At 43.6% G+C, this 15,105-nt stretch overlaps 2 protein-coding genes across 2 annotated transcripts; one reads left to right on the top strand and one right to left on the bottom strand.

Moving 5' to 3' along the window:
• The first annotated feature begins 474 nt into the window (after window positions 1-474).
• On the top strand, window positions 475-5,569 carry zgc:153031. The gene is made up of 6 exons (XM_061677561.1): window positions 475-694; window positions 1,712-1,761; window positions 2,244-2,349; window positions 2,468-2,594; window positions 3,926-4,041; window positions 4,387-5,569. Exons 1-6 carry the CDS (start codon window positions 588-590, stop codon window positions 4,511-4,513), a joined length of 633 nt encoding a protein of 210 aa, XP_061533545.1. The 5' UTR covers window positions 475-587; the 3' UTR covers window positions 4,514-5,569.
• Window positions 5,570-8,004: 2,435 nt separating this feature from the next.
• On the bottom strand, window positions 8,005-10,982 carry mterf2 (mitochondrial transcription termination factor 2). Its single transcript, XM_061676701.1, has 2 exons — window positions 10,933-10,982; window positions 8,005-10,539 (listed from the first exon to the last, which is right to left on the bottom strand). Exon 2 carries the CDS (start codon window positions 10,518-10,520, stop codon window positions 9,393-9,395), a length of 1,128 nt encoding a protein of 375 aa, XP_061532685.1. The 5' UTR covers window positions 10,521-10,539; window positions 10,933-10,982; the 3' UTR covers window positions 8,005-9,392.
• Between the last annotated feature and the right edge of the window lie 4,123 nt (window positions 10,983-15,105).

The raw sequence follows: 15,105 nt of genomic DNA, 5'->3' as shown, positions 1-15,105 counted from the left end.
ATTTTTTATTTTTAATATTCCACTGGTTTCGCACAGATGAAGCGAATACAGTTTAGTATAATGCAACAACCTTGAACAAAGTCCTTCTCATGTTATCATTTTTGAGACTTTTTATTCTGATTATTATTATTATTGCTGTTGTACTGTATGGGATTCCTTTGTCTCATTTCAACCAATATGTATTGACCAAGATATTTAAAAAAAAATATATATATATATATATATATTGTGATTTATCTCCCCCCACACCTTTGCCTTATTGATTTAGTCAGGTAGTTAGTGTGTGTCTACAGGATGAGCCGATGTATCCTGTTTGGGGAATAAAGCAACATTGTGATATTTGCTTGTTATGCCGTGTGCAGTCGATTTTAACCGGCTACCTTTTGTCGGCGAACTGTCAAAGGGGACTTTGGTTTTTGAGTTCAGTGCGTCATTTTACACGTGACACTGGGCAGAACGCGTGCGCCTCACCGAGTGGGTAAAGCGCATGCGCGAACGCTGCTTCGCATTTTGGCAAATCCCGGAGTCGTCTCAGCCGGTAGATCGCTTCGGCTTCTCTTTGGGGGCTCGTGTGCGACGTTGCCGAGATGGCAGAAGGTTGCCGGAAAGTCCGGGAGAAACCCGTACGCGTCATCGCCGCGGCGTGCAAAGACGGAGGCATCGGCAAAAATGGCACGCTGCCCTGGAATCTACCGTAAGACTCCTCTTTCACACTTGGGAACACTTTTCGGTCTCTTCAAACTGTTGATATGCCGAGCAGGCGATGCGCGTATATATAGACATATATATCTATATATCTATATATATTGTCACACACTGCTTTCGAGTCGACCACCCACAATAACGAACTTCTTGGGAGCTCGCTCAAATGATTGCGCAAGTGTTCATCGCGCGACTGCTCCGTGAATTTCATCACCAACCGGGCATAGACTAAAAGCTTGCAGTGTGAAAATACAAGTCGTTGTCGTTATATGACATTTCAAACTTTAGGGATAAAGGCGCCACCCACGACAGAAATGGCTTTTTTGGGGTTTTTTTTGTTTTTTTTGTTTTAAGTGGATCTTTTTCAAGCAAATACCATACACAATCGGCCCCGATTGACGTGATCGGACTGGGACAACACTAATGAATGTACGTTTTAAAGTTAACATTCGCATAAAGAAAAATACAACAATAAGACTCTTAAACAGTCAACAATCCATTGTAGATAGAGATGTGCGTTCAAATTGAATACGCATAAAGGGAAAACAAATAACTCCTTCAGCTATCGTTATGACTCCCTTAACAGAAATAAAGTACATTGGATTGCAAATGAATAAAATAACAATCGGTCCATCCGTTTTCTATTCCGCTTGTCCTCATCAAAGGCAGTTTCGACATTCAACGCAGGCCGACGTAGAGTTTTCAGTGACCTAAGAAGTGTGTTTGGGGATGCGTGAGGAAAGCGGAGTCCCCGGAGGCGGATGTGCTAACGACCACGTCGCCTGAAAATAGCAAATCTTAATCATGAAATACTTTGTGGCTTTGTCATATGTTTGCTCTCAAGTGCGAGCGAGAGAGAGAGAGAGAGAAGGGCATAGGGATCACAGTGTTTTGGGAATTCAATCGAGCCAAATATACACCATTGGCACGTTTGGAGGAAAGAAGAAGAAAGTTGGAGCCTCGGAAGACTGACCTTTTTTCCCCATTTCTTCTCCAATCAAATTTGCAGGTCTGAATTCCAGTATTTCCTCCGCAGTGTTACACAAGTTACAAAACCAGGTAATGTGAACTTGAATTAAGATCGCGACAATTCTCGAGTGTCCGGAACGAGATGTCTTACTGCACAAATACGTTACATTCAAACATTGACATCATTGTTTTTTTGTGTGTGTATACAATTACACAAAGGGGCTTGTTTTTAATCTCCGTTAGAAAGGAAGTGGACGAGCAGATTGGGTCAAAGGGCAAAGTGCTACTTGAGTGTTCCAATTATTTGTTGACTCCAATCTATGAAAATACGACATAGTCATTTAATTAATTGGTGAACAGTATATATATATATATATAATTGCTTAAATATACACTATAATATGTTCGTCATTTCGAAATGTTTCTTCAACAATATCACAGGTTTGCTTTTGCTGTGTAGTCTACTAAAAATATTAAGAGGCATTTCAAAATGAGAATTTCATCTTGGTACGTGTTCCAAAAGCCAGCAATAGAACGTCGAAATCTAATTGCCTGTATTTCTTTTTAAACAGGAAAGTTCAATATGTTGGTGTGGGGGAAACTGTGCTGGTACTCCAACCCTCAAACTATGTTCCCAATGGCTAACGCTTTGCATGCAGTGCTGAGCAAAACAATGCAGTGAGTGCGACTTCATCGTCATACAGAAAGTAGACGAGATTTGATCAAGATGGCTCTTGGTGGCAGTCGTTTTCAACGACGTGACTCTGCTGCCACTCATTTCGCGTGGGTCTCACAGGTCGGTCCCGGATCACGCCCACTTCCTGTGTCAGGACCTGGAGAGCGCCGTCCTTTTGGCTGCGACATACCCGCTCGCAGACTTGATCGAGACCATTTGGGTGGTTGGAGGCAGTCGGGTCTACCAGGTATGTTGGTTGGTGACCGGTCCTGCGCAGTTGTTGGGAGCCATTATTCCCTTGTTGATATCCCAAGAACCCGCTAACTGAGCCAAAACTGAGCGCTGTGCTCGTCGGGCAGCGAGTGGGTTACTGCGCAACCGGTCACATTTCGTGGCGGCGTTTGATCTGGGCGACATGGGCGCTGTCGTTCTCCCGGGGGCGGCCCCGGCATCGACTTTTAGTCATTATATTTCAATACGAGCGACCGAGCGCTCAATGCCGCCCGTCCGTCCTCGTCCGAAATCGTTGCGCTTGGCGCGTACGTGACGTGGCACGCGATTGGCTGACGCGAGACCTCACGCGCGTCAGCGAAACTTCTGATTAGCCGACGGCTAGTTTAGCGGTTAGCGACATCATATAATATCGTCAGTAATATAATCATAAGTTAGATGATATGAAAGCCCCCGATGATAAATTTACCCACGTCTTGTATCCTAACCGCACGGCCGATGTTTCGAACAAACCGAGCCGTGTCAAAATCTGTCAAGAATTCAACCAGTTATGATTAATTGAATTTACTTTGGAGTCAAACAAACCTAACGTCGCACGACTTGATATGGTTACTATGTGGTCAAGCAAAGCACAATGAAAGCATCATCGCGACGAACGTTTTGTCTGGGCTGTTTGGCTGTTTTTTGCTAAGCAGGGATGGAGAGGTCCCATTGGTTAAGTTTACCAAGGTGACATCATAGTTTAGTCACCACACATCGATGACAGAGAGCAAACGCTTAAAGTGCAACCAAACAGACCCATCAAATATCTTTGACACACCATCACGCACCTCAGATGTTCTTGTCCCCGCTCCTCCTCGCCCTGAGACGCGTCTGGCTGACGGCCCTCGCGACCTAACGTGAACGGGGGCAGAGACGGCAGAGACACAAAACGCTTCAAGGGAAATATTTGTTTTTTTCGAGACGTGGGCATAGTTTGAAGGCCAATTGCATGCTCTGCGTATTGCTAGTAATGGGTCAATTTCGTGAATGAGTAAGTGGCAATTCTGATGAATGGCCACTGCATTGAAGAAGGGGCGCTTGACGTTAATACAGCGGGGAGGGTCTCGTGCTAGAAAGTATACGCCACAGCCCGCTGAGATCACGGGGTTTGTTTTTAGCCATCCCAAAAAAAAAAAAAAAGTCTAAAAAATTCAGTACTATATTGTTCTCAGTCTTTAAACGTACAATATTTCACGTCTTTAGAAACAAAACAAGGATATGAGCTTGTTTGCACTTTAATACAGTTGACAAATGTTGATGTTAATCAACGTGTGTTAATTATCTTTTTTTTTTTTTTTTAAACAGGATGCACTGGAGCATCCCTGGTGTGATTTGGTTTTCCTCACAGCTATCATGGCCGAATTTGAGTGTGATGTCTTCTTCCCTAAGATGGATGCACAAGTCTTCAAAAAGCAGGAAAGGTGCACGTGTGTCTTCCTCCCCGCTTGCTCTTTAACACGCGAACGACTCGTACGGTGTAGTCCGCCTTTCGCCTGAAGTCAGCCGGGACAATCGGGATAAATGATAAAAAAGAGAGATGGATGATAAAAGGGTACAATTGAGGGTACCTGTCCGTTACACATACACGTGGTGAAATATTTCATCTCCGTACATCTCTAGTCCATGTAGTTGAGTTTTCATTGTCTTATTTAAGAGCACTTTCTGTGTTTGCGCTACTCTATATGAAAGTAACTATTCTTTTTTTCTTATTAGCTGTGACCGCAAATATTCATTTTTTTTTCCTAATTACTTTGTCTCCAAATAAGATTTGCTGGAGTACCCAGTGGAATCCAAGAAGAGAACGGCGTGAAGTATGAATTCCAAGTATTCAAGAAGGAATCTAAACATGGAGGAAATGAAGAGAATGTTTTGAGTGACACCGGTGAGGGTTAACTGACCATTTGAAATGATGTCAAAAGTTTTGTTTTTGTCATGCAACATTCCATTTTTATAACCAAATGCTTAGTATGATCCGTTCTGACTGTTACGAAAACAAATATGTTGTGTTGTTGTGCGTCAGTCTGCACTACATTATGTCACATCCTGGTCATTGCTGTTTCATTGATTTTAGTTATGGTTTGTTTTGTTACAGAGTTAGAATCATTAATTAGATAAATGTAACAGTGGTATTAAAATGAATTAGTGGAAATGTATTATTTAGTAACGCTGCCGCTAATTGTCTATATTGTCATTTAGCAGTTTTATTGTAGCCCTCGTTGGAAAATGTGATTTGATATCAAATGTGACATTTTTGTGTGCGGTTGTTGTTTACGTGTAGTTGCATGTGATCACCACTAGAGGGAAGCAAATCACTAAGACAACACTATCCTGTACCCCCCCCCCCCCCATTACCACAGGACAAAACATCCATAACAATGAAAAGAAATACTTCATACTTAAATACGCAAACGATGTGCAAGTCAGTTAAGAACTTTATTTTATTTTGTACGCAATTAGACAAAACTAACAAGCACCCCCAATAAAATGCATCAAAGATATGCATTGTATTTTGTATTGTCTTGCATTAGGCTTAACCCTAAAACGATAGCGAGACGTTTTTCCGTGAGAGGATTGTTGCGCGTATTGAAAACTAACTGAAGTGAAAGTGAATTGTTGTTCAACGCCCAATTTTGCATCCCGTGATCGAACCTCCTTAAAAGGTACAGGAAGTGATGAAACACCACCCTCTATGAAAAATCCCCTTTTGACATTCCATATCACGACTCCCTTTTCTGATGAGTTATGTTCCTCTCGACCTGCAGTTCCTGTTTAACCATTTCCGTGTATTATTCTGCTATTCAACGAGGAACACAAATCAACATGAATATAATCTCAAATGAAGTATTTGAAGAACATCCGACTACCAAGCAGAAACATTCAGGTCATACGTGTGCTGTGACGGACTATTAAAATGATATGTTCAATAAAAGCGGTTTATTGCTTTCTGTATATTCCAGTATTGTATCTTGTGTCGTGTAAGTGCAAGTTGAAGCCCAAGTGCACGACAGCGTCCGGTCAAGGACGCACACGTACACGCCTAAACCGAAGCCTACCCAGACACATTTCCGCTCAATCGTTTTATGAATGAATAAGCAATCATGAGTCTTGAGCTCACCTAAACCTCTTGGAAATTCTATAATCCCATCGTCATCAGACGCCTTTGAGATGGAGCGGCAGCTGTGCCAGGCCCTCACGCCCGACATCAGTGACGTCTGACCTCACAGATGGGTTTTTTTGGTTTTTGGTTTTTGTTTTTTTTCTTGATGGACGGACAGCACTTGTCACACACACCCTCCAATATCTTGTCAAAAGTCACGAGTGGAACTTTTTATACCCGCAAAGGGGTTACCAGCTTTTTCCCTACCATATTGGATATATAAATATCTATAAAAACCAACACACTGTTCAATACATTTAAAATCACATTCACTGCAGTGTTTGAATGAAGGCTATACTTAAAACACAACAATGAAAGAGATGAACTTATACTGACGTATTTATTTCCACAGTGATCGTAGGCGCCCACTTCGGCTGGAATTCATTGCTTTTAATTGCCCATGTCGTCTGTTTCTGCTGAGATATGCCCCATAAAGGCAACGCGTCGAGCGCGAGTAACATCAACCTGTGCCATGTTGGAAATGGAAAAGGGACAATTGATGCTCCCGCTTATTAACCTCGCTGGCTCGACTTTGCTATTGGCGGCACAGTCAGCAAAGGACAAGTGAACACAGTCGGCTTTGCCTCTTTGGACCGCTAATGTCCGCCCCCCCCCCCAAAAAAAAAAAAACAACCTGCCTTTACGAATACATAATACTGTGCTCAGTTTTGAGTTGGACATTTTTAGAGGTTGTTTACCATACTGAGAGGCATGTCCAATATTTCGATTGTCATGTAGCTAAATGGGGTAACCACCACCATAAACTATCTATCCACCTATTTTCCATGTCGCTTGACCTTATTAGGGTCTTGGCTAATCAGACTGAGCGTACCTTAGATCGTAGCAGGTCTGAGCATGCGGTGCGGATAAAAATGTTCAAATAAAAGCAGACTGACTAAAAACATTTCATTACGTCGTGTATAAAAATCCTACTCAATGATCTGTATGCAACGTGTACAACGGTGGCCTCAACCTAGCAGCATGGAATAACGAAAGGGACGGATGTGTAAAATTAGTCAGTTGATGAGTGTACTTGAAGCATCACTCAGGCCCCGTGGGGCTTTGCCGTTGTGAATGGTCTCAATATGATCCCTGTTCAAGCATCCGTCTGCTGAGCTCACATGCATTATCACCAGATGCACTCACATTTTCATTATCTGCCCAGCGGCTATCGCCATGACGACACAGTCATGCTGAGCGATGTCGACGGCAGCAGATGGGAAGTGGAAGTTCTTAACGCATGTTTTCTTCTTGCGCCTCCCTCCTCCGGACACAAGTCCTTGCTTTGTTTGTTTGTTTGTTTGTTCGCTGGGAAACGGCCCCCTCCTCCCTCCCCCCCAGAAAAAGAACATTTGCTGGTTATAAAAACAATAGCACACCTTCAAAATACGACAAAGAACCTTGTTGACTCAGAAAGACTCAATCTAATGCAAAATCTGAAACAAATAATCATTTTCAATGAATTCAAACATAGCTGCAGACCTTTTTTTTTTTTTTGCATAAAACTGAAGCGCAAGTCAACTCAGATGAAGGTGACACGAAACCATTTCCACCTAAAATCAAGGACTTTCTGTCATCACATTATGTGGTCTGGTTTAAAACGATAATGACGGAGCATTTTTAAATGGGTCATAATAAAGTGTCCCCATCTGTAAAGTAACAATAAAAGTGTTTCACTGCTTTCTGGGGGGGGGGGGGGGGACAGCTGTTCCGCCAAGAACACTGTGGTAAAAGGAGACATTTCGACAGGCTGTAAATAAAATGGTTTGTTTGCTTTCCTTTAAACTCGGCCATACATTAGACAAACTCATCGTTCAGTGCATGCAAATTTATGATGATGAGGGGATCAATTTGAATTCTTCTCTCGTTTGGCAGCTGCGGCGTTTCAGCAAACGTTATCACACAGGCCTGATCTCACCCTGGAGGGTTGTTTGTATTTCAACCGGAATTTTCACCTGCAACCGAAAGACACTAATCCCCGATGACCACAATGGATTTTGGTTAGAAGCGGCACGAAAACAATCACTATACACGAAGTGGACAAAAGAATTAGGAGACACTTTGATCATTTTTCAAATCACATCACTTATGTAGCTCCATCTTAAGCGTCTACACGTGAAAATTTGTCGGAAAAACTTGATACTTCAATTGTACTCCCTCAAGAGGAAATTCAAGTGCCACTCGTTATAACGGGTGCGCAAATAGTGACTGAGGGGGAAATCGGTGACTTGCTCGGGGGCAAACAAGCATCGCTCCAACAACTTGTCTTTGTCCACACAGCACTAAGCGAGGTATGCTCGGATGAGTTTGGTGTGGAAGAACGTCCCGATCTCATGGCGGTCCTTCGCGATGAACCGAGATTGTAACACAGAAAACACTGCGCAACTGCTGAGATCAAACAAACGACACACACAAAGCTCTTTTTACCTGTACGGTAGTTTGTTAGAATTTCAGTTGGACATTTTGTATGCATGTCAAAAAAATGTAATCATCATAGGAAATGTGACAAAAACGTTTCTGTAAGCGCAGTGACACACATCGCGGGGAAAACATATTTCTGGGTTTAGCAAGCCGCGCCGCATAAAGCCATATAAATAGTATATAAAGCATCAAATATCGTTTTACATCGTGACTTGACTACGTGTAGTCATAATGTATATGGTACCCGTGGTTGAAAAAGCAAAGCTTGTGACCAGAATGTACGCGAACGTACGTACACGCTGGGTCTGTTCAAATGAATATCCACACTCGCGCGTTTAGTCTCACCGAACACCGTCTCTCGTTAGCACCCTGCCACTTCCCTAACTAGTCATCTATCTTTTTATTGTTTAATGAATGTGATGAAGTACAAGATACTGAACACACATTACCGGGCATCCACTGCGGGAGGCTTAAAGCAGCTTCCAGTGTGCTTCCTAGTTCCAAATCTGTTGCTAAAGGGGAACGGCTTGACAAAAAAAGTTATTGTACCAAAAATAGCATGTTCCAGACTCTAGAGACTTGTTTTGTATTCCTCAGCGATAACACTGCCGCCATGCCGCTCTCGCTCTCTCTCTCTCTGCCCGTGCTCTACGTACCATAGTTAGAACCATCATGACATGGTCGCAACGTCAATGCGCCACATTCAACATGGTCGCCATAACGGCACGGGAGGCACTTCTTTTGGAATTTGATCTAGTCATACCCGTAAATACGCCAGTCCCATTCTCTGCCTGCACTACACACAGCGCTAGTAAACAACAGCGTCCAATTCTGGAACTGACAGACTTTGTCAATGGCAGTTTAAGTGACTGACGGAAACTATTTTTGGACACACTGTCCATATATATATATATATATATATATATATATATATATAAATCAGCGTATGTGTGTTTAAGTATAGAATACAGGAGGCGCATGTGTTCTACATTGAAACATGTCTGTGAATAAAAATAAGTGCACAGTGACTTTCAGAACCGAAAGCATCTCATCCAACTCCAGAACTAAACCTGTTGTCGAACCAATAAGTTTCTGACGGTGTCAATCAAAAACGTGTATAGCAAGAACTTCTGAAACAGCTTTAACATTGGATCCCATTTGACTGCACCTAATCACGTGACGTTTAAATGTACGTCAGTCATCCCCTTTTAAAGGAGCCACGGGGTTAAAAAGAGGTCTCTCTCTGCGAAAATGTAGTTTCCCGTAGCTCACCTCAAAGTCCTTCTTAGTACCATTGAGAACGTCCAGACTAGCAGTCCTTACATCATAGCCACGTGACTTCAGTCTCTGAATGCGATAATTAACTATTTGTGTTGTCAGTTCCATCACAGTCGGAGTTTGTGCAATTTGATGCATGCTGATCCCGGCGCTGAGGAGCCCCTGAAAGCGCTCGGCGAGAATATCTTTAGGGTAGTAAAGTAACGCCGGACAGCTGACGATGATATCTCGCAGCTCTGCGTCAGAGCACCCCAAGGTGTCCCGGGAGTAGGTCAGGGTCTGGCGCATGCTGTCCGGGTTTAGCTCAATAACAAAGGCCTTCAGTTTGGAGAGGAGGTAGAGGAGCTCTGCTGTCCTGAAGCCTTTGTCTTGCAGGAAGAGCACGTTCTGCCTCAGCACTTGGGGCGGTTTGAGGAGCACAAAGGGATTCTGGTTCAGCAACTTCTGAAGCCAGATCTTCATGTTGGCCTCGTCTCCTCCGAGGTCCTGGTAGGTCTTTTGGAGGGTGCGGACCATGTCCTGGTTCTGCTCTACTGGACGACTGAAGCTCTGCGGGGCACTGGCCATGAGCTTGGTGATCATTCGCTTATTGAGGTTTAAGCTTTGGAAGTAAGCTATATTGTTGCGCTGGTTGTCATGGTGACTTGAAGAGGTGAAGAAGGAGGCCGGGAATTTCTCGATGATACCGACCAGCTCTTTCTGATTGGGACACACGGACATCCAGAGCTCTTTCTGTGCAAGTGTTTGGTCTGGATTACAGAGCACAGCCTCAGGGTAAACCGTTAAGATCTGAGAGATGATGCTCCCCGAGGCACCCAGTTCCTTCAACAAATCTGCAACCTCCTTTGTATAGGCCGGATTCTGATGCAGGACCCAGCCTTTAAGCTTTCTCACCTTTTGGATGTCCACAGAGAGACCATAGAGAGCCTCCACAGTCTGTTGGTTCTCTGACGAGCTGAGTGTCCCACATGGTCTGAGGTTCGAAGGGAAAGATTTAACGCGGTGGCACTGAAGGCACAGTGATGCGGTGATGAGGCGCAACATTGATGGAAGTGCTGATCGCCTATAGAAGAGAAGAGGAAACTATATAGAGTTATTACTAGCCCAGACGCTCTAACCAGTTCACCACTGAAAACTGTTGTTGCCTGATATTTTATGAGGGCGAATGTGAAACATTAAACAAACTTTGTTATATATACATTTATTATTATTATTATTATTATTATGACTGCATTTTCACACGAGAGGTGCAGCCGAGAAGATGACTGCAGGTCATCAATTCACAACCAAACACCGCGATGTTTTACACCATATTGTTTTCGGCACACGTAACCTGGAGCTTACTGTTAAAAGACACAGGAGCGACCAAAAAAACGCTGTGCCTGTCACTGCAAAATGTATGATTACGAGTGTAAAACAACGTAAATGTTGTAAAGGTAGGCAGCCTGGCTATTACCTTCAACTGCGGTCAGCGGAAGTGACGTTTGGTATGAAACGGCTTCTTCCTCTACCACGTCTTATTGGCGTCTTGTATGCCACAGCGACAACTAGAGGCTACCACTGTTTCTGCGCCTTCCCCTGACACTACGTACTCTAAATGCACCACTACGATTAAAGCAAAGCAAAGCAAATGTATTTATACAGCGCATTTTATAAAGAAGGTAACTCAATGTGCTTTACATGATTAAAAACATTTAAAACAAAGAGAAAAAAATAAAAGTACAATTGAAACAGGGTACAGTGCAAGAAATAGCATTTCAAAGTGGAAATGCTCTAAGAAGCATGGGAAAAAGAAGACTGGACTAAAAAAACATTCACACCTGGGGCTGACGTCACTTCTGTTGGCAACTCATTCCATTTGTGTGCAGCATAAAAGCTAAATGCTGCTTCACCATGTTTGCTTTGGACTCCGTGCTCCACTATTTGACCTGAGTCTGTCGATCTCAGAGCCCTACGGGCTTTATATTCCATTAGCATTTCATTCCTGTATTTAGGACTTAAACCGTTTAGTGATTTATCGACCAGTAGCAGACCTTTAAAATCTATTCTAAAGCTGACTGGGAGCCAGTGTAAAGACTTTAGAATTGGAGTAATATGCTCTGACCTACGACCTACCTACCTACTGATCTTCTACTACTACTACTACTACTACTACTACTGCTACTATTACTATCACTACTACTATTAAACAACAAAACATAATAATAATAATAATAATAATGAGGATAAGCGGTACGGAAAATAGTAACTAGTACTCCCAGTCCTACTAATACTACTACTACTAATAATAATAATAATGGTGGACGACTCTATTATGCTCTATTAGTCATTTCAAACTGCTCTAAATTGCCAGAGGAGTCTGCATCATTTGCACAATTGTCCAAAAAGATCATTTAAAAAATGTACGGGCATTACCACATTACCGGTAACCTTTCGTCACTGATGGTGTAGTGGTACACTCGCCTGACTTTGGTGCGGGCAGCGTGGGTTCGGTTCCCACTCAGTGACGGTGTGAATGTGGGTGCGAATGGTTGTCCGTGTCTATATGTGCCCTGTGACTGACTGGCGACCGGTTCAGGGTGTAGTCCGCCTTTCGCCCGAAGTTTGCTGGGATAGGCTCCGGCGCCCCGCGACCCTAACCAGGATAAGTGGTGTTGAAAATGGATGGATGGATGGATGGATGGATGGTAACCTTTCATTGGTCAGTGACTCTCTGTACTGTGTGTTTTTTTTGTTTTTGTTTTCATGTCGTAAGCGTATTTTCTGTCAAATGGCTGTCTGTTGTCATACTAGATTGGCTCCAGCTACCGGAGACAAATTTAGTCAAGTATAAAATGAAGACAAGTATTCCACACTCCCAGGCAATGTGCTGTGCTTGCCTAATGGTACAGTAGGTCTGCTCCTGACCCTAGTATGGATAAGCAGTATAAAAATAGAGTAGAAGTTGAAGTAGTAGTGTTTTAATTCGTAATATTATATAGGACATTTTTATGAGGATTGATTTTTCATTGCTCTTGTTGAATTATTCGTATTTTGTTGTTCTTGTAAAGAGAACATCATCTAGGATTTGTCCTTCATGCAGCCAGGTTTGTCTTTTATATAGCGCTTCCATTTCTCCTCCTCCTCAGTCTTCTTCTTCTTCTTCTTCTTGTTCCTCCCAATCTTTTATTGAAGCTGCTATGTGAACACTACTGTAGTAGTAAAATATAGTTGGGGGGGGGATATGTATATCTCAAACAGCACCCGGTGCATATGAAGCATGTGTGTCCATGAATAGACTCTGGGTAATCAGCCCTGAGTTGAATTGGTACGAAGCCATGTCGAGTTTTCTCACAGTTGGTGCTTGATCATGATGCTCGATCACCAGCTCCGCAAGCTGTTCCCTCGGCAGCACAGGAGCTGCTGCTGCTGAGTGCGAAGCTGACTTCATTACGTACGTGTAAACAGATGAACTACCTGGAAGGAAAACAGGTCAGTGCTTCTTTTCTTCTCTTTTTTTTTTTTAAACGCCTGAAATGTTGAGAGGCCCGAGTTGGCTGCACAGAGATGCCATTTCAATGAAACCATGAGCAAGATGCACCGTGTACTTAATTTGTACAATTTATTCAGTGAGTACAACTTTCTTCGTGGTATGAAGCAACATGAAACAGTGTTTTGAATCTGTTTCATTCAAAAATCTTGAAATTCTCTCCTGGATAAAACTGTAAATGTGCTGTAGTGCGCTATGTCTAATTGGTGTAAAATGTCAAAAATACCTGTTTGATTATTGTTGTTTGTGTTTTAAAAAAAATCATTTTAGACCTGCAACCGATCATCCGAATCCTGCAATAGGTACTGTAGTTTCTTCTGAAGTAATGTTCTTGTTTTGCCAAGTACAAACAGTTACTCTACATACCCTTGGAAGAAAAGTAATGATGTTTTTTTTAGGCTTGTAGAGTCATCTCGTATCCTTCATCGGCTCCAAAGAACTGTCATTTCAAGATTAACAACCGTGAAGTCGTCAGGTGACATGTCGTGATGGAACGGAAAATCCGATCTTTGCCTTGACAGGGTACTAATGTCTTCTGCTGCCATAGAGTATGTTACAATACGAACACCATGGAACGTCGATGCCATTTATTGTGTTAACATCAATTAATGTGTACTCTGTGTTGCTTGGCAGTGTACAAACCTTGCCAAATGTCTTTGGGTTTAACCTGTTGTTCAAGGTTGTACTCGACAAACAGAAGACACCACTTCACCCTGCTAAATGGCACGACTTGACTTGTCAGAGTTCAAGGAGCAGAATATCCACTGCCAACAATCACATTTGTACTGCACTTGAATGTAAAAAATATATTTGTTATTTAGTCATCCAACATGGCCTGCATGTACATGTGCTGTATTAAGCTCTTTCTAAGCTGGAACACAGAAGCGCTGGTTGTTCCAGACGTTTCCATTCATTCATTCCATTTTCCGTGCCGCTTCTCCTCAGTCGGGTCGCGCGGGGGGTGCTGGAGCCTATCCCAGCTGACTCCGGGCGAGAGGCGGGGTACGCCCTGAAGTGGTCGCCAGCCAATCAGAGGGCAACATAGAAACAAACAACCGTTCACATTCGCACCTACGGGCAATTTAGAGTCTTCAATTAAGCTAGCACGCATGCTTTTGGGATGTGGGAGGAAAGCGGAGTGCCCGGAGAAAAGCCACGCAGGCACGGGGAGAACACGCAAACTCCACACAGGCGGGGCCGGATTTGAACCCGGGTCCTCAAAACTGTGAGGCGGATGTGCTCACCAGTCGCCCATCGTGCCGCCGCAGATGCTTTCGCTCAATGATTAAAAAAGCGTGTGTATGTGTGTGTGTGTGTGTGCGCACGTGCATGTGTGCATGCATATTTCCTTCTGCGTTCCGCCATTTAAACACACAAGACTGTTTGTCTGCAGGTATGTTCGGCAGCACAATGGGGAAGAATGTTGAATAGGAGGAGACTGATGTTTCCCCCGGAGGCGGGACTCAAGTGACAAATCTAGGTAAATGCTCGGTATGAGGTAGACAGTCGCCACAAATCTCACTCTGTGACAAACGCAGCGTGTGAAACAACATGGGTGTCTTTCGATTCCTCCAAATGTCTTTTTTGTTCCTCCTTCCTCGGGCGCACAGTGAGGAGCCAGAGCCTGCGATCAGAGCAGTCGACGCCACCATCGAGTTGGGCTATTGTTTTGGAGTGGACTACATCGTTGTTTATAGATGCGGGCCGGAGGTTGACCAGCTGCTCGGGAACTCTTCAGATGACAGCGAGCCCATTGCGCTTCCTACTCACCTGCGGGGTCGCGTCCACATCAACAATCATAATCGTCTGCTCGGGCTTCAGATCCGTCGGCTCACGCACTTGGACTCGGGAGTTTACAGGAGGGAGTGCTGGAAGAACCAAACGCGAGTCAGCCAGCACTCACAGCTGCTCATCGTGTGCGATGAGGAGATGGTGGCCAAAAAGGTCATTGCAGATGAAAGAGGTGGCCAGACTGAGCTGTCATGTAACAGCACTTCCGTACTCACGGAGGGCATGTCTGTGCGCTGGTACTATGACATACAGCAGTCATACAGACTCCAGCTCTTCTTAGATACCAGTGTATCCCTGGACCCACTGGTG

Source organism: Phycodurus eques, chromosome 5 (assembly GCF_024500275.1).
Source record: "Phycodurus eques isolate BA_2022a chromosome 5, UOR_Pequ_1.1, whole genome shotgun sequence".
NCBI classification, from domain to species: domain Eukaryota; kingdom Metazoa; phylum Chordata; class Actinopteri; order Syngnathiformes; family Syngnathidae; genus Phycodurus; species Phycodurus eques.
This window is presented reverse-complemented; position numbering and strand designations above follow the sequence as displayed.